At 44.7% G+C, this 19820-nt stretch overlaps 1 protein-coding gene across 2 annotated transcripts in view; it reads left to right on the forward strand.

Annotated features, from left to right (window-relative positions):
* LOC126356285 (toll-like receptor 2) overlaps positions 1–19820 on the forward strand; it is a 497935-nt gene that overhangs the window by 176861 nt on the left and 301254 nt on the right. For both annotated transcript variants that reach the window (XM_050007162.1, XM_050007161.1), the window contains exon 5: positions 13538–13748. In XM_050007162.1, coding sequence (XP_049863119.1) covers positions 13538–13748 — 211 coding nt within the window. The remainder of the gene's footprint in view (positions 1–13537; positions 13749–19820) is intronic.

Raw genomic sequence — 19820 nt, forward strand, 5'->3', positions numbered from 1 at the left:
TCAAACATTTCTGTAAAAATTGCTAAGCGACGCTGGAGGTGTTGTAAAGACCCACGTCACTGTACGGTGAACCACTGGAAACGAGTTATTTGGGGTGATAAATCGTGCTTACCCTGTGGCAGGTTTTGGTACTTGCGAACGCTTTCAGAACGTTGCCTGCAGTCGTGTGTAGTGCCGAGATTAAAGGTCAGAGGAGGAGATGTTACGGTACGGGGGTATTTTTCGCGATTAGGATGTGATTCCTTCACTGCGCTTGAGAATAATGTGAACACACTTCACGCAATGCGTACCGCCTACAGTAGAGGAACAGTTCGGAGACAATCACTGGATCAGCACGACAATGCACCTGTCAAAAAGTGTCGTCTCTGAGGCAATGCTTCGTGGTCAGAAACATTCCTGAAATATCCTGGCCTGCACGCAATCTCGACCTGAACCCAATGGAACACCTTTGGGATGAATTACAACGTAAGATTTCGCTCGAGGCCCTAGTGTCCTACGCTAGTTCGGGCTCTTGAGGAAGAATGGGCTACTATTCCTCCACTCTTACTGTCCAGCTGAGTTCAAGTACTAATAGTGTGCAGATACTTTTGATGAGATAGTGTAAATTATCAGAAATTTCTTTGTCAGATTAGTGCCTCCGTTTCATATTTCCATTGCTTCCTCTGTACGCGTTTGTCTCCATAGAAGCAGAACTCTTTCACTTCCTTTCCTACATGCTACGAGTTTTGATGTTAAGTCTGTCACTGGTCTCACCTCTGGTGCTCCTACGGACTACTAGTCTACATTATGATCGCATTCTGTGATCTGTAGGCCTTTCTATTCAACAGGTCCTATAGAATTTCACTTTCACAAAGGGAATCAATGTTACCTTAATCGAATTTCCCCCGCCCGGCTAGCCGCATGGTGTAACGCGCTGTTTCCCGAACGGGAAAGCGTGCCGGTCTCTGGCACGAATCCGCCCTGCGGATTAGTGTCGAGGTCCGGTGTGCCGGCCAGACTGTGGATGGTTTTCAAGGCGGTTTTCCATCTTCCTCGGCGAATGCGGGCTGGTGCCCGTTATTCCGCCTCAGTTACACTATGTAGGCGATTGCTGCTGCGCAAACACTATCTCCACGCACACGTGCATCATACTTCTACCATGTAAACATTTGGGGCTACACTCGTTTGGTGTGAGTCTTTCTCGGGGATGGAGGGGGGGGGGGGGGCGATGGGGCGGAGGGGTCCGGATCCACTGGGATCCAAATGGGGCGGTGGTGGGGCGAGTGGACTGGTGTAGCCTTCTGTGGGGTTGTGAACCACTGAGGGCTATGGCATGGACGAAGCCCCTCTGTCGTTTCTAGGTCCCCGGTATAGTCTCATTTCTGTCCTTTCTCCTCAACTGCAGTTCGACATTAATTTCTTATCACAGTTTTGTAATTGGGTCCATTATTAGTACAGAAGAGGGATCAGTTTCCTCCAGACTTATTAAATTAATTTATTTATTCACTATTAACTCGATTTGGACCGCCCAAGCCAGTCTCGAGTGATAACTCACTATGAAGTGCATCAATTCATATCATCCGTTTTAAGAAGTTATGGCGTTTACCCTCTTAAAAAGTGGTAAGGTGGCCGCCGTTACGCATTATTACGTCGGACTCAATGATCGCGCAAGTTGTACTCTGCAGAAGGTTGCACATGGAGGTTTACGTTAAATGAACTGCAACGCTAAATTGCAAGAAATTACACTCAATTCTTCCCTGTATAATTTGGTTGAGGCTCCCTTACCACATATGTTCTACAGCTATCCCCATTGAATTTCTTCCCTGTAGACCTTGGCTCATAACTGTGCAATAGTGGATGTTGCAGTGGCGTTCAGGGATACTACTACATTGTTGCAATAAAGTTTCAATACATTGGATGCCAACAAATGTATTAAAAGAAAGCAAAATGAAAAAATTGCGTCTTCAAAATCAACGCTTTACGGAAGGCAGTCTGAACTCGTTAATCGAAGGAACGATAGCTGAATGTGAATACCACTGAAATGCCTGAGCTAGCAGGAAAGAGTGGATTAGGTTGTGGAAAGGGGCCAAAATAACTTGCTGTCAGTTGTACTCAACATACAAACTTTATCTATCAACACACAGTACTACAACGAGGATGCAAAACACTCAAAACAATATCGACCTCCTTTGATTACGTCGGCTGAAGGCCACACTCAAAATCCTAGACACAAGGACTAAGCAAGAAATTGAAATACAAGATTCTTCTGGAGGTTTCGGCCTAGAATATTTTCTAAATCTTCAATATAAACAGGCTGAAGGCCTTAGCAATTTAATTCCAATGGAACTTCGCTGGAGGCCGCATATTAAGCAATAAGAAGAGTTTCGATCAAAAGGCAGAAGGCCTTATCTTAAAACATTTCGTGTAAAACTTTGCTGAAGGCCCCATACAAAAGCATAACAATCTTATGCCTTAAGGGTAAGACAAGAACATGAATCTAAGAGATGTTGATACTCTGCTGAAGGCCACACATCAACCAAATAACTAAAAGCCCAACAGGGAAATTACTATGTAACACACAAGGAACGGTGCCACGGGTCATCCTGAGATAGTAACACTAACGCCTATTTAGGTGAGTCAGGCATCCTGTCCAGCAACTTCTTAATCTGAAGACGACCCAATCGACAGAGAGCTGACCGACCAACTAACAGAATCAGTTCTGCTCCACGCAACCAGCAAACGACCACAAGATTTCAATACAACGACACACACAATATTGGCGCTAACAACGACCAACAACACCTCAGCTGTCGAGATACATACCACGCTGGACAGCAACAGCACGACGAGGAAAATACACTGCCGCAAATTACGTCAACGACAAGGGCAGGTACCCGGATCGTCAACGGCCACAAGGCAGAAGATACCGCTGGTCAACTTCAATAACATTGAATAAATTAAGTTATACTGCACAGGAAGATGGCTGGAATCTTAGCCGACTTAAATACACACATGTTGTTGCTCGCGGAAATGTCCCAAAAGCGACAACCAAGATCAAACGAAGAAATGTAAACAGTTGAGGCTCGATAGTAGGTTAAGTGAGGACTCAGCTTTCATGTCCAAGATCGGGGGCGACGAACTTCGTAGCACTCGCAAGCAGCACCTCGCACTCCAACCACTCGTGCACAACGCCAGCGGCCCTGCCAGAGGACGCGTGACGAAGACGTCCTTGCTGCTCCACGCCAACCGACCAACTGCCCAGACCCAGAAATGGTGAAAGGACCAAATATGTCGGCCGATGAGACGACCAACCGAACGACCAACCAACGGTCGTCCCGCTCCAATCTCCCTCATCGGACAGTTCATGTGTGTCGCCAGCGGTTGGCGAGCACTGGAGCGCCGCGTCCCGACTGCAATGCTGGTTCGTCTTTTTTTTTTCCTTTATTGAGTTTCGATTCCCCCTGAAGGGGGCGGGCTGGCAGCAGCTTATTACGCCGCTCTTCAGCCTACAGAATTTGGTTTAAAAAGATGAACATAATAAAAATAATCGGTGACTTAAAGGTGAAATGACAGAAAATTCTGGAACTTAAAACATAAAACACAGGGTTGATGATGCTAATAAAATACACAGGAAGCAGAAAAATAATAGACAAACAATTAAAAAACACGGCGACAGTCTGGTTTCTGTTCGCAAGAGACATAAAATGCACACCCAGCGACAGTATGATTGCTGTTCGCAACACTGTGGAAAGACGCACAACACTGAACACTCACTTAAACACTGCACTAAAAAGTTGGCACAAATATGACATACTACAGCCGAGAGCAGGTGGGGGAAACTGGAGAGATGACGGGAAAAAAAGGGGGGGTAGGAGAGGAAAAGTGAAGGGGGGAGGGGGGAAAGGAGCCAATGGAGGATGAGGATTCATAATAGGGGTGGGGGGCGCCGAGCAGACGTGCCAGGGAGTGGGGAAGGCAGAGGAGGGGACTTGGGGCGGGGGATGAGAAGGGAGACAGGGAGAGGTTAGGCCATGAGAAAACACAGGGGGAAGGGGGTGGAGAAAGAGGGAGCCCAGGGAAAGGACGGAGGGGGTTGAAGATCAGAGTTGATAGGAGGGATAAATGGAGACAGGGCATCATCTGGGAGGGGGAGTTGATGGATGCCACCTTGGGAAAGGAGATGTAGGGTGTAGAGATGGAGGGTAGGGGGGATACAACAGTGAAGATGTGGCAGGAGGCGGGGATGGAGAAGGGAGAAGCAACCAGGGGGTGAGGGCAACGTGGCGGGAGGTGTAGAGTATGCGGATATGTTCGAGGAATGGGAGCAGATGGGGGAAAGGAATGAGATCATAGAGGATCCTCATGGGGGATGGAAGGCGTATACGGAAGGCGAGGCAGAGTGCATGATGGTCAAGGATCTGGAGGGACTTATATAATTTGGGAGGGGGGGGCAGATATCCAGGCAGGACTGGCATAGCAGAGGATGGGACGGATTAAGGATTTGTAGGTATGGAGGATGGTAGAGGGGTGCAACCCCCATGTCCGGCCAGAGAGGAGTTTGAGGAGTCGGTGGTGGTTGTGGGCTTTGGATTGAATGGAACAGAGATGAGGGATCCAGATGAGGAGACGGTCAATGGTGAGGCCAAGGTAGGTGAGAGGGGGGGTGAGATGGACAGGATGGGCGCAGACAGTATGGGAGAAATCCAGGAGCCGGAAGGACTGAGTGGTACAACCTACGATGATTGCCTGGGTCTTGGAAGGATTGATTTTCAGGAGTCACTGGTTACACCATGCAGCAAAAAGGTCAAGGTGATTCTGGAGAAGGCGTTGAGACCGTTGAAGCATAGGAGCGAGGGCGAGGAATGTGGTGTCTTCAGTAAATTGCAAGAGGAGTACCGGAGGGGGGGGGGGGGGGGTTGGGGCAAATATGCCATGTACAGGAGGTAGAGGAGAGGGGATGGATTTTAACACAGGAGGGGTGGTGGGAGAGGAAGGAGGCCTTCAGAAGGATGTAATTGATAGGAAGGGCGTAGGTTTAGATTTTAAACAGGAGACCAGGATGCCATACACGGTTGTAGGCCTTTTCGAGGTCAAGGGAGACAAAAATGGCGGAGCGACGGGAGTTAAGCGGAGTGAGACAGAGGAGTTGGTCATCAGCAGAGAAGGAAGGTCGAAAGCCACATTGGGTGTTTGGGAAGAGGTGGTTTTGGAGGAGGTGGTGATGGATGCGCCGGGAAAGGATGGATTCCAAGAGCTTGCTGAACACCGATGTGAGACATATAGGACGATAGGAAGAGGCATCAGATGGAGGCTTGTTGGGTTTGGAGAACATCAGGATACGGGAGGTTTTCCACAAGTCGGGATAGAAGCCAGGGGCAAGGATGACATTGTAGAGGGTACCATGGATTGAAAGGAAAGAGGGAGGGCAGAGTTTGAGGTGGCGGTAGGTAATGCAGTCATGGCCGGGAGCAGTGTTGCATTTAGTGATGTGAGTGTGAGGCTGATGTCTTGTGTGGTGATGGGAGTGTTTAGTTCTGATGGTGGTGTGTAGCCCATGTACTGGAAGCTAGGAGCAAGGGGAGGAACAGAGGTATTTGTGCGGTCCATGACGTCAGGGAACTGGGAATAATCATAGTGGCGATCATCTGGAGTGGAAAAAACATCAGATAGGTGAGAGGCAATGTGGTTGGCCTTACTGAGGTTATCAGGAAAGGGACGGTCATTAAGGAGAAGAGGATACTGGGGGCGGGGCGGTTCCCATTAAGGCAGTGGAAAGCAGACCAATACTTGGAAGAGTTTATGGGGAGTGTGGTGTTGAGTTGTGTACATGTCTGGCGCCAGGCACAGTGTTTCTTCGCCTTAAGCAGGTTGCGGATGTGTCGCTGTAATTGCCGGTGGTGGGTAAGTGTAACCCAGTCATGAGTGCAGAGAAAAGAGCGGTAGAGGCGGCAGGACTTTCGAAGGAGGAGGACGGCCTGTGGAGGCAGGGCGGGGTGGTGAGGGTGGATGGCTTTGATGGAAGTTTAGGAGGGACGTCATGGCGAGGAGCGTTGTGGGGATGGCGACCATTGGAGATAGTGAGGAGAACAGGAGCATGGTCACTGTCAATAAGGTCAAAGACATCTGTGGTGTTGCACCCAAGGTGGTTGGGAGAGGCAATGACCACATCGGGACTGGTGTTGGATTCGGGTCAGGTGTGCTGAGGCAGGGGAACCAGGTGAGAAACTTATGCCACCGCTAGAGGTCGGCAGAATCACGGCGGTGGATATTGAGGTCAGCGGCAATCACGTAGGTGGAGAAGGTGCGGTCAATGTGGGCCAGGAAATCGTACTGGATGGGGGTGCAAGGGCGGATGTAAATGGTGGCACAGGTGATGTTAAGGGTGGGGAAGAAGAGGCTGACGGTGAGAGGCTTGGCAGGATTGTTAAGGAGAGGTTGGGGCCGGACAGGGATGTGCTTGAGGTGGCCTGTAGCAACTCTGCCACGCACCACAGGGTACGGGTTATCGGTGTGCTGAAGGGTGTCAGGAGCCGTGGAGATGGAGATATGGGGTTGAAGGAAGGTTTCATTTAGGATGAAGGCATCAACGCAGTGCTGACAGAGGATGTGGAGGAAGAGGAGTTTGAGGGTGGGCAGGGAACGAATGTTGTGGTACAGGATACGATAGGGTTGTTGTACCATGGGAGGGGAGAGTTAAGCGAGGGTAGTGAGGGAGGTGAAGATGAATGCTGGTTCGTCTCCAACTGACTGCCAGACGCTCGACGACCCGGAAACACTATCGGTCGCTCCAGAGATGGTACGGCAATGCACTTATCGATACGCGCCGCTGCTGCCGCTCATTGGCAAGTCAGGCGGAAGTTAATGACGCCAGTAAATGGAATAAGAAAAAGAGGCGACAGTACCGTAATATTAGATGATAATTAATGGCATGAACACGAGCCGTGCCTGGCTCAACCACCCTGCGAGCATCATAATATTCACGACATCTGTTTCCATGTTCCTTCAGTCGCACGCTTCAATTTTATGTTTACAATGTGTATTGCAAAACCAGAATTGATACAGTTTCCTGAGGCAAAATTACACTTCAGTTCAATTTTGCTTAACAAAATTACCACTCGTTCACATCTGTTGCCTGCATGAATACTAGTCTTAGACTTTGTAATTGGCTACCCTATTCCCACCTGCACGCACTTCCGTGATTGGTCGGTTAAGTCCACCAATCATTCATAACATTAAATTATTTCCTTTTTGATCTTTGCAGATCGATATGCAGTTACTGAAATTTTAGGGCCCGCCACTGACGGAGCCTTTATAGGCGCTTCAGTCTAGAACCGCGCGACCGCTGCGGTCGAAGGTACGAATCCTGCCTCGAGCATGGATGTGTGCGATGTCCTTAGGTTAGTTGGGTTTAAGTAATTCTAAGTTCTAGGGGACTGATGCTATCAGACTCAGTCCCACACTGCTCAGAGACATTTGAACCATTTTTTGCAATTTTAGTTACATTATCGATGTGGGTTATTATTAAAATTTAATGTTAATAATAGAAGGTATGCATCTCGTTGCCAAATCTGATAACGGTACTTCCTCCTCTCTGTCGTCGCTCATGGGCAACTCAGAGCATTTGAAACATCCCCTTAGAAAAATTATACATGACTGTGCTTAAACTGACACACAATATTTTTTTAGCGCAACGTAATCTGACTTTCAGTAAATACTACAAGAGAATGGCTCTGACTAAATATATATTTCACAAATCACTTACCTCACAAAAATCTTCGTTACTCGAACTACTGCAATACAGCAAGCACCACTACTGCCAGCTAACTAAAAGATTCAAACTATGGTAGGCATTAACTACTTATAGGCATTGTTCGCAAATGAAAGAGTTTGATAGAGAACAAACAATGTTTTTACCTCAATAGTGTTCAAAAGTCATAATGTAAATAGCAATTCATGACATCCAGTATTACAAATTTCAAAACTCCGCCATCTCTCTCCCCACATCCACCACTGCTGGCGGCTCTCCTCCAACTGTGCAACGCTACGCGCTGTTAACATCCAGATGCCCAACATTACAATGGCGAGTATTACAACAATGTCAACCAGCCACTGACTGCACACAGCACAGCCAGTGATTTTTACATACAGAGCGCTATGTGGCGTTACCAATAAAAAAACCTAAACAGCCTACTTACATAGTCCCCATGCTCCCCACAAAACATTTTACAAATTGTTTTGGGCAAGGGACAATACAGATTTGAAAAAAAATTTCATAATTACAATAACAAAGAAATCAAATGCACACACTTATTGATACAATGTTGGTCAAAAGCAAAAATTTTCTCACAGTCCATAAAGACAGTTCTGGTCACTCATCCCAGTAAAATTGCAGTGTTTTTTTTCTCAAAGTCTGAGCAGTAAAAGGAAATGCACACAGAAGTAGTGGATTTCCATGCTGTCTTGAAGAAGTAGTGTTGTCCTTCCAACGGACAGACAGTGCAGACTCTTGACATGCAGACAGGTAATGGGCCACAACAGAGCAAACCCACAGCAGAGTCAGTCGAAGTTTTGAAGAATATTGGTAGGTACATCATCACAGAACAGAACCACTGTAGTCCCGGTAGAGATTACGGTATTGGTGGGCTACCAGAGGTACAGACCCACTGCAGTCCTTGTAGAAATAATGGTATTGGTGGATCACTAAAGATGCAGACCCACTGTAGTCCTTGTAGAGGCGGCCAGCAATCATCTGTTGCGACTATCCTGGCAGGGTCGCCATATGAAATGTCCCCTTAGAAAAATTATACATGACTGTGCTTAAACTGATACACAATATTTTTTAGCGCAACGCAATCTGACTTTCAGTAATCCCTACAAGAGAATGGCCATGACTAAATTAACCTATACGTTTTACAAATCACTTACCTCACAAAAATCTTCGTTTCTCGAACTACTGCAATACAGCGAGCGCCACTACTGCCAGCTCAATAGTGTTCGAAAGTGATAATATATATAGCAGTTCATGACATCCAGTCTTACAAATTTCAAAACTCCACCACCTCTCTCCCCACATCCGCCACTGCTGGCGGCTCACCTCCAACTCTGCAACGCTACGTGCTGTTAACATCCAGCTGCCCAACACTACAGTGGCAGACAACAATGCAAAACTAGCCACAGACTGCACACAGCACAGCCAGTGATTTTCATACAGAGCGCTACATGGCGTTACCAATAAGAAAACCTAAACAGCCTACTTACACATTCTCATCTCTTTCCCACACTCCTCATCCATATGTCATGATCATGTGGAGTACTGAACCTATTTTCTTACCAGCTTGCATAGCTGTCGCAATAGTATGCCATAACCGTCACAAGGCCACTGTCCTCCTGTCATTTATGTAACACAACGCAACATTTCATATGATAATTAGCCTGTTGCTTGAAATATTAGATTATTTTATATAAATGATGAAGACTTTTGTCTTATTATATGTCCAGACATTTAAACAAGTATTATACGAGGACGGTATACTCATAAACGGAATAGTGTTCATTGGCGCACTTCATAGTATTATATCATCTGAAATCGCGTCAGTGATGAATACATAAATTTATTCGCAGTCCAAACAAAACATGTTGTCCTTTGTAACATACTAGGGTGAGTGAAATGAAAACCTTAAATATTTTTTAAATATTATTTATTATGCACAAGTGGTACAAAGCTGTATCACTTTTCAACATAATCTCCCCCACGCTCAATGCAAGTCCTCCAGCGTTAACAAAGGGCATAAATAACTTTAGAAAAAAATTCTTTTGGTAGTCTGCGCAACCACTTATGCACCGCGTGGCGTACCTCTTCATCAAAACTGAACTTCTTTCCTCCCATTGCGTCTTTGAGTGGTCCAAACATATGGAAATCACTTGGGGCACGGTGTTGGTTGCTCGCTCTCTTCGTTTCCGGTTGGTGGAAGTGAACCCAGGTTTCGTCACCAGTAACGATTCTTGCAAGGAAGCCTTCACGTTCTCGTTCAAAACGCCGAAGAATTTCTTCACAAGCATGATGAACACGTCGTTCTCCCATTTCAGGAGTCAGCTGCCGTGGCACCCATCTTGTAAACACTTTGTGAAACTGGAGCACATCATGCACAATGTGATGTGCTGACTCATGATTAAACTGTAAACATGTTGTAATGTCATTCAGTGTCAGTGGGCGGTTTTCCTTCACTATGGCTTAAACTGCTGCAATGTTCTGTGGAGTCACAACTCGTTGTGCCTGACCTGGACGAGGAGCATCTTCCACTGAAATGACATCATTTGCGAACTTCCTACTCCATTCATAGACCTGCTGCTGTGACAAACATGCATCACCGCACTGAACCTTCATTCGTAGATGAATTTCAATAGGCTTCACACCTTCACTATGCAAAAAACGAGTAACAGAACGTTGTTCTTCCCTGGTGCAAGTCGCAAGTGGGGCGGCCATCTTTATACTGATACTGCTACGGTATGTGTGCATCTGCACTATGTTGCCACATACAGGCCATTCTGCACTCTGTTTGTAGCACGCTTACCAACTTACAGGATAACGGCGCAAAATGTCGATTTTTTATTAGAAATTTAAGGTTTTCATTTGACTCAACTTCGTATTATAGGGCTGTGAACACAACTAAACAAGAAGCAGCCGCGTTATTACTACTTCTGAATTGATATCGTAGTCCATTGAGGAAAAGGTCGAAAGCCTTAACTTTCGAAGGAACAGAAGCAACCGGACGAAAATTGCAGGAATTAGCCAAATCGGCTGCTGGCGACGTGAAGGTGACCTAAGCTAAAGACTTAAGTTGTAGGATATATGCTATATGCTCCATCGTCATCTGAAACAAAGACACGAGATCTAAATTTTACAAGGTAGTAGCAGATCCTGTCCTGCTCTGCGGACGTGAAAACTGAACTCTATTACTAAACCCTCAGTCAAAGATCTAGTCAACAGGTATGAGATTCCTAACAAATATCTTAAAAGTGTCCAGGCTGGATCACGTCTGAAATGAAGATATTCCGTAGGAACTGAGTGTCCTTTATATACATGGAAAGTCGAAGGAGAACTGAAAATACCATGATGACAGAATGGAGGCTTTGAAGTATCCCACTCAAATGCTACGAAATAAGATAACGAAATGTGGGCATTATGGTTCTCTCGCTTACTAAACGAAGCGGTGAAGAAACTCACCACTCTGTAACCTACAGAACACCAACCTGCCCATTGCGAAATATTCAACCCTTCCTCTTGATGAACTAATTTCAGGACAAATGAAAGAAAAAAGAAAAGTGTAGGACGTTCGACCTTGCAGCCAATCAGCACTGCAGTTACACTGGTTGGTGTTTTCCTTAAAAACAGGCATTCCCATTGGTTCTGCCTTCTCTTCCGCTAATTGTACTTTTCTGATTGGTGCTGCCACTTTTATAACCCGAAGTAGAAGACAGGTTTCCGCTATCGGGAGTGAAAACGCACTGACGTATAGCGCGTGCATCCAGCGACAATATAGTTCATCTGCTTGCAGTCATCGACATAGCTGCTCAAATTTCTCGTGCTCGAACGCTCCTGGCGTAATGGTCCTCTTTCCTGTGCAGTTCGCTACCGCCGAGCACGTGGTTTACTGTGTGTGCGACAGAGAACCCGTCGCTTTCCGCTCTTATCGCCCCAGACACTACGGAGAAAGCTATAACGTCGATGTGAACACCGTCGCTACTACTGACAAGGCAGTGTTAAGTCTCAGGCGTAGCAAAAGCATTTCTATGTGATGTCTTTAAGTGACCCACTGGTCTTCACCATAGAGACGATCTGGCCGTTCACGTTTCTTACACGCAATTTAATTCGAGTATGAGAGAAACCACCTCGAACAGACAGACAGACTGGTATAAACCCATTACGAGCTGCCGTATCCAACACGTTCAGAGGACTTACCATTTTCTCATGTCAATATGAGATGATACGACGTTCTTTGTTGACATATAAATTGACATCGTCTAAATTTAATGCTCATCGTCATATAAATAGTTGCAGTTCATTACAAATAGTATAACGCTTATACATATTGCCTCCACCTGAAAAAAAGAGAATCTGGTTTTATTATCATTCCTGACCGTGTTAATGTAAAAAACATAAGTATTCAGCAGTTCATTTGAACATTTGTTCTTGGTTTTAAAGATAAAGTGTATGTTGATAGAAACAGCTTTCCTTCATTACAAATACTATAATTTTTAAACGTATTACCTTCAGTTAAAATAAACAGAATCTATCTTTACTAATATTCCATATCATTTTAATCTGAAAGCAGAAATAACTCAGCAGTTCATTTGAAGTTTTGTTACTGTTTTAAATTTAGGTATAAATTTCATGGTCATACGAACAGCTGGATGTCATTGCAAATACTATAACTCTGTACTGTTTTATTCCTGGGCAATCATGTTAATGCCAATTTTGATTGAAGTATTTGCTCATTAATGTATTGTATTATATGTTAATATATGAACAGACATCAGATCACTTGAAGCTTGTCCTTGTAGTAATTGATTTATTTATTTCTTTTATTTTGAGCCCTAATGTTTACACAAGTATCATTAAAGTATTTGACCATGCATCGCCTTTAATAAATGCAAACAAAACAAATAACATCTCTGAGCAAAGTAGCCTATGTAATACATTTTTGTCAAGAACTTTAAAACAAGCAACAGTTGTATAGCACATAGTGGATGTTGGCAGAGTTTCGCCATAACAGTGTAAAAGCATACAGATTGTGTAAATGTGTGTGAAATGATGTATCAACTGGCCATCAAAATGGAAGTAGACAGATGGACACCAACAGAAAAAGAGCTCATACAGGTGCACTTAGTACAAAACTAAAAATTTGAATCCATATCGACAGACAAACAATACTCATAGCGATACCTTAATGCGGGTTCCATCTTCTTGTCACAGAGTCACAGAGCATTATGCTCGAGATAGTGATGTAACATCCAGAAGACCATGTGAAGACGAACCTAGAAAGGTTCGAAAATCTTTTCATTGAATAATAAATAACTATTCAAAAAAGTTACTGGTTGTAGTTTTATTTATTTATACGCATTTCTTTTCTTCATATTTAGCATCAGTTTCTTTCAATGCAAACGTTACGGGGTTCAAATTTTTAGGTGACGTTAGTACATACTGCATACCATTCATTTGCATCCATTCTTCTAGTACTGCCTGTTACAATGTCATATGTTTTGCAAGCGTAGTTTGCGCTATAACTGGCGAATTCTACGAATGCTCTCTGTACAGTGGTGAATAGTAGTAATTGAATCGATATAAACCAAATTGCAGACAACAGTACTGACTGCTTTGTGTGACTGAGTCCATTGATTTACTTCATGTTGGAAATACAATAAGCAACCAACACAGTTTGACAAATAAGGTACAAAACAATACAAAAACAAAAAACACTAAAATAAGTTCACAAAAGTAGTACTGCGAGGGCGTCGCATAGCCATAGTCATTGTGAGGGCCACCTCTTGGTGCTGGCAGCTGGGCGCCGAGCTGATGGAGCTGCGCGCCGAGGTGAACGGCGAGGTGGAGCTGCAGCTGCAGCAGGTGCTGGACCTGCTGGCCGGCACCAAGGCGCGCTCCGTGGCGCTGCACGGCGGCAACTGGAGCGACGCGCCGCTCCAGCTCTCCGAACAGCCCCTGCTCACCGACCTGGACCTCGCCAGCTGCCGCATCGCCAATGTCAACATCAGTAAGTGAGCCGCGTCTGGACCACATCTTTAAATACGAGCAAGTAACCCGTCGTAGCAATTGTTGCAGTCCTCGTATTGCTTAAGGCCAGTCTGTGTAATCGAATGAAAGGCTACTTATGTGGTCGCCATTGCGGTTTACTTTCATCAATTTTTGAAACAAATCCTGTAACATATACCGCCGAAAAAAAAATGCAGCACTCTCAAGGCTCAGGTCATTTTATTGCCAAGTGATGTGATAGGTAGTTCATCATTGTGGGAATATGTGACGACAATTTCAAACCAAATGAAACAAACTCCTCACAGTAAAGAGGGCCAAAACAATCTCATCAGTACACAGTGTACACCCTCCCCCCCCCCCCCCCGTCCCCCCGCCGAAACGCAGCCGTGTATTCTCGAGTGCAAGTGCAAACGATGCCCGATGGCATCCTGCGATAGATTTTTTCAAGCACTTTGCACTTTTCATTGCAATTCGGCAATGGCACTTGCATACTCTTGGGAACAGGTATCGCTTCTCCACGTCCCATACATGAGATCTGGTCGTCTGGGGTCAGAGAAGTTGTTGTGCACCCTGGAGCTACTGCTTGTAGACGTTCATTCTCCTGCTGAAGAAGTACATCACCTTCCTGTCGAAGAAGTGACAGGAGGATGGCCGTAACAGTCTATGCATTATAGCGGGTAATGATTACTTTACCCTGCAGAAACACGAAATGTGTTGATTTCTACAGAGTAGATTCTGGATTTCCAGAAATGATATGATACGCGAGTAAAAAACATGTTCTAAAATTCTACAACCGAACGATGTCAGAGATATAGGTCTATAGTTTTGCGAATCTGCTTGACGACCCTTCTTGAAGACTGGGGCTACCTGTGCTCTTTTCCAATCATTTGGAACCTTCCGTTCCTCTAGAGACTTGCGGTATACGGCTGTTAGAAGGGGGAGCAAGTTCTTTCGCGTACTCTGTGTAGAATCTAATTGGTATCCCGTCAGGTCCAGTGGACTTTCCTCTGTTGAGTGATTTCAGTTGCTTCTCTGTTCCTTCGACACTTATTTCAATGTCAGCCATTTTTTCGTTTGTGCAAGGATTTAGAGAAGGAACTGCAGTGCGGCCTTCGTCTGTGAAACAGCTTGGAAAAAAGGTGTTTAGTATTTCAGCTTTACGCGTGTCATGTTCTGTTTCAATGCCATCATCATCCCGGAGTGTCTGAATATGCTGTTCCGAGCCACTTACTGATTTAACGTAAGACCAGAACTTCCTACGATTTTCTGTCAAGTCAGTACATATAATTTTACTTTTGAATTCAGTGAACGCTTCACGCATAGCCCTCCTTACGATAACTTTGACATCATTTAGCTTCTGTTTGCCTCAAAGGTTTTGGAGGCGTTTAAATTTGCAGTGAAGCTCTCTTTGATTTCGCGGTAGTTCCCTAACTTTGTGCCCGCATCTCGTGGTCGTGCGGTAGCGTTCTCGCTTCCCACGCCCGTGTTCCCGGGTTCGATTCCCGGCGGGGTCAGGGATTTTCTCTGCCTCGTGATGGCTGGGTGTTGTGTGATGTCCTAGGTTAGTTAGGTTTAAGTAGTTCTAAGTTCTAGGGGACTGATGACCATAGATGTTAAGTCCCATAGTGCTCAGAGCCATTTGAACCCTAACTTTGTTGTTGAACCACGGTGGGTTTTTCCCGTCCCTCACAGTTTTACTCGGCACGTACCGTTCTAAAACGCATTTTCAGTTTGCCATGAACTTCTTCCATAAAGACTCAACATTGTCAGCGTCGGAACAGAAATTTTCGTTTTGATCTGTAAGGTAGCCGGAAATCTGCCTTCTATTACTCTTGTTAGATAAACCTTCCTCCCTTTTTTATATTCCTATTTACTTCCATATTCAGGGATGCTGCAACGGCCTTAAGATCACTGATTCCCTGTTCTGCGCTTACAGAGTCGAAAAGTTTTGGTCTGTTTGTTATCAGTAAGTCCAAGATATTTTCTCCACGAGTCGGTTCTTTGTTTAATTGCTCGAGGTAGTTTTCGGATAGTGGACTCAATATAATGTCACTCGATTCTGTGTCCCTACCACCCGTCCTAAACATCTGAGTGTCCCAGTCTATATCTTGTAAATTGAAATTTCCACCTAAGACTATAACATGCTGAGAAAATTTATGTGAAATGTATTCCAGACTTTATCTCAGTTGTTCTGCCACTAATGCTGCTGAGCCGGAAGGTCGGTAAAAGGAGCCAATTATTAACCTAGCTCGGTTGTTGAGTGTAACCTCCACCCATAATAATTCACAGAAACTATCCACTTCTACTTCACTACAGGATAAACTACTACTAACAGCGACAAACACGCCACCACCAGTTGCATGCAATCTATCCTTTCTAAACACCATCTGTGCCTTTGTAAAAATTTCGGCAGAATTTATCTCCGTCTTCAGCCAGCTTTCCGTACCTATAACGATTTCAGCTTCGATGCTTTCTATCAGCGCTTGAAGTTCCGGTACTTTACCAACGCAGCTTCGACAGTTTACAATTACAATACCGATTTCTGCTTGGTTCCCGCATGTCCTGACTTGCCCCGCACCTTTTGAGCCTGTTGCCCTTTCTGTACTTGCCTGAGGCCATCTAATCTAAAAAACCGCCCAGTCCACGCCACACAACCCCTGCTACCAGTGTAGCCGCCTGCTGCGTGTAGTGGACTCCTGACCTATCCAGCGGAACCCGAAATCCCACCACCTTATGGCGCAAGTCGAGGAATCTGCAGCCCACACGGTCGCAGAACCATCTCAGCCTCTGATTAAAACACTCCACTCGGCTCTGTGCCAAAGGTCCGAAGTCAGTCCTGTCGACGATGCTGCAGATGGTGAGCTGTGCCTTCATCCTGCTAGCGAGAGTGGCAGTCTTCACCAAATCAGATAGCCGCCGGAAGCGGATTTCCTCCGATCCATAGCGACACACAAAATTGGTGCCGACATGAGCTACCACCTGCAGATGGGTGCACCCTGTGCCCTTCATGGAATCCGTAAGGACCCTTTCCACATCTGGAATAAATCCCCCCGGTATGCACAAGGAGTGCACATTGATTTCTTCCCCTCTCTTGCTGCCCTATCCCTATGGGGCCCCATTACGCTCCAACTACCAGTAAGCCCGCCCTCTGCGACCCCCTGGATCTTGCAGACTGAGTGGCAACCTCTGGAACAGGACAAGTAGCCATGTCCGGCCGAACATCAGTATCAGCCGGAGACAGAGCCTGAAACCGGTTCGTCAGACAAACTGGAGAGGCCTTCCGTTCAGCCCACCCAAATGTCTTTCACCCCCTGCCACACATTGAGACAATCTCCCACTCTACCACGGGTGACGGGTCAGCCTCAATGTGGGCAGTATCCCGGGCAGTCACAGCTGTAGTCCGATCGGGGGATGCGTGGGACGAGCTGGCTGTCCCCAACAAACCCCCATCCGGACCCCCACAATGATGCCCATTGACAGCAGCTTCAAGCTGTGTGACTGAAGCCAACACTGCCTGAAGCTGAGCGAAGGGATGCCAACTCACCCCGCATCCGAACACAGCAGTCGCAGTCCCTATCCATGCCCTGAAGCAGAAACTATTCAAATAGTCACTCAACCGTTCTTGAGCATCTAATGAAGTCTGGGCACGAAATAGCAAACATCAAACAATGTAAAATATTACTGGAGTAAACAGCTGCAGCACTGCAATATTTAAAAAAAAATCCCACGTAAAAAGGGGTTTGCAATGACTCAGAGAGTACTAGCTGGGCAAATTAATAAATATAACAATTCACTGGCCGTGTTAGCGCCCAAAGCAAAAATAAACTGATATACTGATATACAACAGAACCCAGCAGGACTGGCGTCGTGGATGTATATATATATATTGTGGTCTTCAGTCCTGAGACTGGTTTGATGCAGCTCTCCATGCTACTCCATCCTGTGCAAGCTTCTTCATCACCCAGTACCAACTGCAACCTACATCCTTTTGAATCTGCTTAGTGTATTCATCTCTCGGTTTCTCTCTACGATTTTTACTTTCCACGCTGCCCTCCAATACTAAATTTCTGATCCCTTGATGCCTCAGAACATGTCCTACCAACCGATCCCTTCTCTAGTCAAGTTGTGCCACAAACTTCTCTTCTCCCAAACCTATTCAATACCTCCTCATTAGTTATGTGATCTACCCATCTAATCTTTACACCAGTCGCAGAAGGGTGGTGCTAGTAGCACCGCTAGGAGGACGCAAATCGAATGAAGTAACACATAAATTTAAAAAATCGTAATCGATTCAGACACTGCTTTTAATGATATCAAAGCCACCTGTTTATTTATTAATAAAGTCCCATATTACAATTTTGGCCATATGGCTATTGTCAGTTTGTATAAATCCATATAGACATATATGTTTACCTTGTATATGTTATCTGTACATGTCAAAATCTTGTCAAGATTGTTGCCACCTTATGCATAACTAACGTCAAACCACTGCTTATGCTCAAGTTATCAGTAATGCAGTGCAGAATGTTCGCAGTACTACACTTGAAAGCGACTACGCGTCCGAAGTTGGAATAGTGAAATTCTATGAATAAATAGTTTTAAACCAACTGGAGAGGTATAGGTTCGGTTAGCAGGTCACGTGGGCTGCTGAAGTGGAATACTGAATACATCTGAGGATACAGAAATTTATTTTCACCACGTTAATTAGAACAGAGCAGTGCTAACAACACAATGAATAATTAGTATTTGCAGATGGTGGTGATCTACACCGATTGCTCAATTGTATAAAAGCAATGAGAACGACTCAAAAAATTTTAAAAGAAAAACAGCGTTATGTCCCCAATTTTAAATTAATAAAAATTTACTTTACACAAATATAACTTTAATATAACTGAGGATCAGACCTCACTAGTTGTGGACACGAAAAATAAAAAATTTTAAAAGCTATAAGGTTCCAAAACACTCAAATAGCAAAATGTCAAAAATACCAGAATTAACTATTATGGAAAACATTCGGAAATATGATGTTATGATAGCCTAAAAGATCTACACAGCAATCAGCACATTCTCGACGTTTGGCGTTCACATCGTTCGCTCGTCTGAAGTCCGTGCTCGAGAACTCAAGTAACAACCACAGGCAGGAGGGCCTGTGCACACCAATAACTTCTCCTGCCAAGAGCATCCCAGGAGGTCTTTTTAAAGACATCATGTTTGCGCCAGTCACTACTAAGCCTTTTATTCCCACTATTGAAATTTCGGGATTAGGCCATTATCATGTGCAGATGTTTTGGCTTTAAGCCATGTCAACTTTATACACGCTGTCACATTTATATGTAGTTGTATACATTCGTAACGCTGCTAAGTAGTGCGAGCACAAACGTCCATATATCGTAAAACAGCACAGTATGTACATACACATGCTTGTTACACCATCACTAGCAACCGCGAAATATAAATGTGTCGGCGTGTATAATGTTGACATGGCTTAAAGCCAAAACATCTGTACTTGATAATGGCCAAAGGCTGAAATTGCAGTAGTGGAAATAAAAAGTTTAACAGTCACTGGCATAAACATGATTTCTTAGAAAAAATTTTGAATGACTGTGAATCCCAGTTATGAAACGTTAATCGCAGGAAGTCATGGCTCATAAACAAAGGCGGTCATGATTTCTTCTACAAAAAATTATACGAAAATTGATCGAAAAATTTTTACATGCAAATGTTCACAATTATCGCAGGTTCTATTCACTAATATATTTCCGTTATTAATGTGTTCATTGTATTGTCATAACCCGTTTGCCTCTTTCCTTTTTTAAAAAAATCACTGTTGATTCCAGATCTATACTTACTACTTACTACACTTATACAATTTATAATGCATAATAAATAATAATTTGTAATAAATAACAGATTTTTTATAAAACATTTTTGAACATTGATGAATCTTCCCGGCTTGTAGAACGAGTCGTGACGTCTAGACCCAACGTTTCGGTGAGTTTCCTGCTCGTCATCTTCAGGCAAAAGGCTATCAGCAAAGTCTTGGTGCCGCATTGTCGCAACTGTTTGACAAGTT

Source organism: Schistocerca gregaria, chromosome 3 (genome assembly GCF_023897955.1).
Source record: "Schistocerca gregaria isolate iqSchGreg1 chromosome 3, iqSchGreg1.2, whole genome shotgun sequence".
Taxonomy (NCBI): Eukaryota; Metazoa; Arthropoda; class Insecta; order Orthoptera; family Acrididae; genus Schistocerca; species Schistocerca gregaria.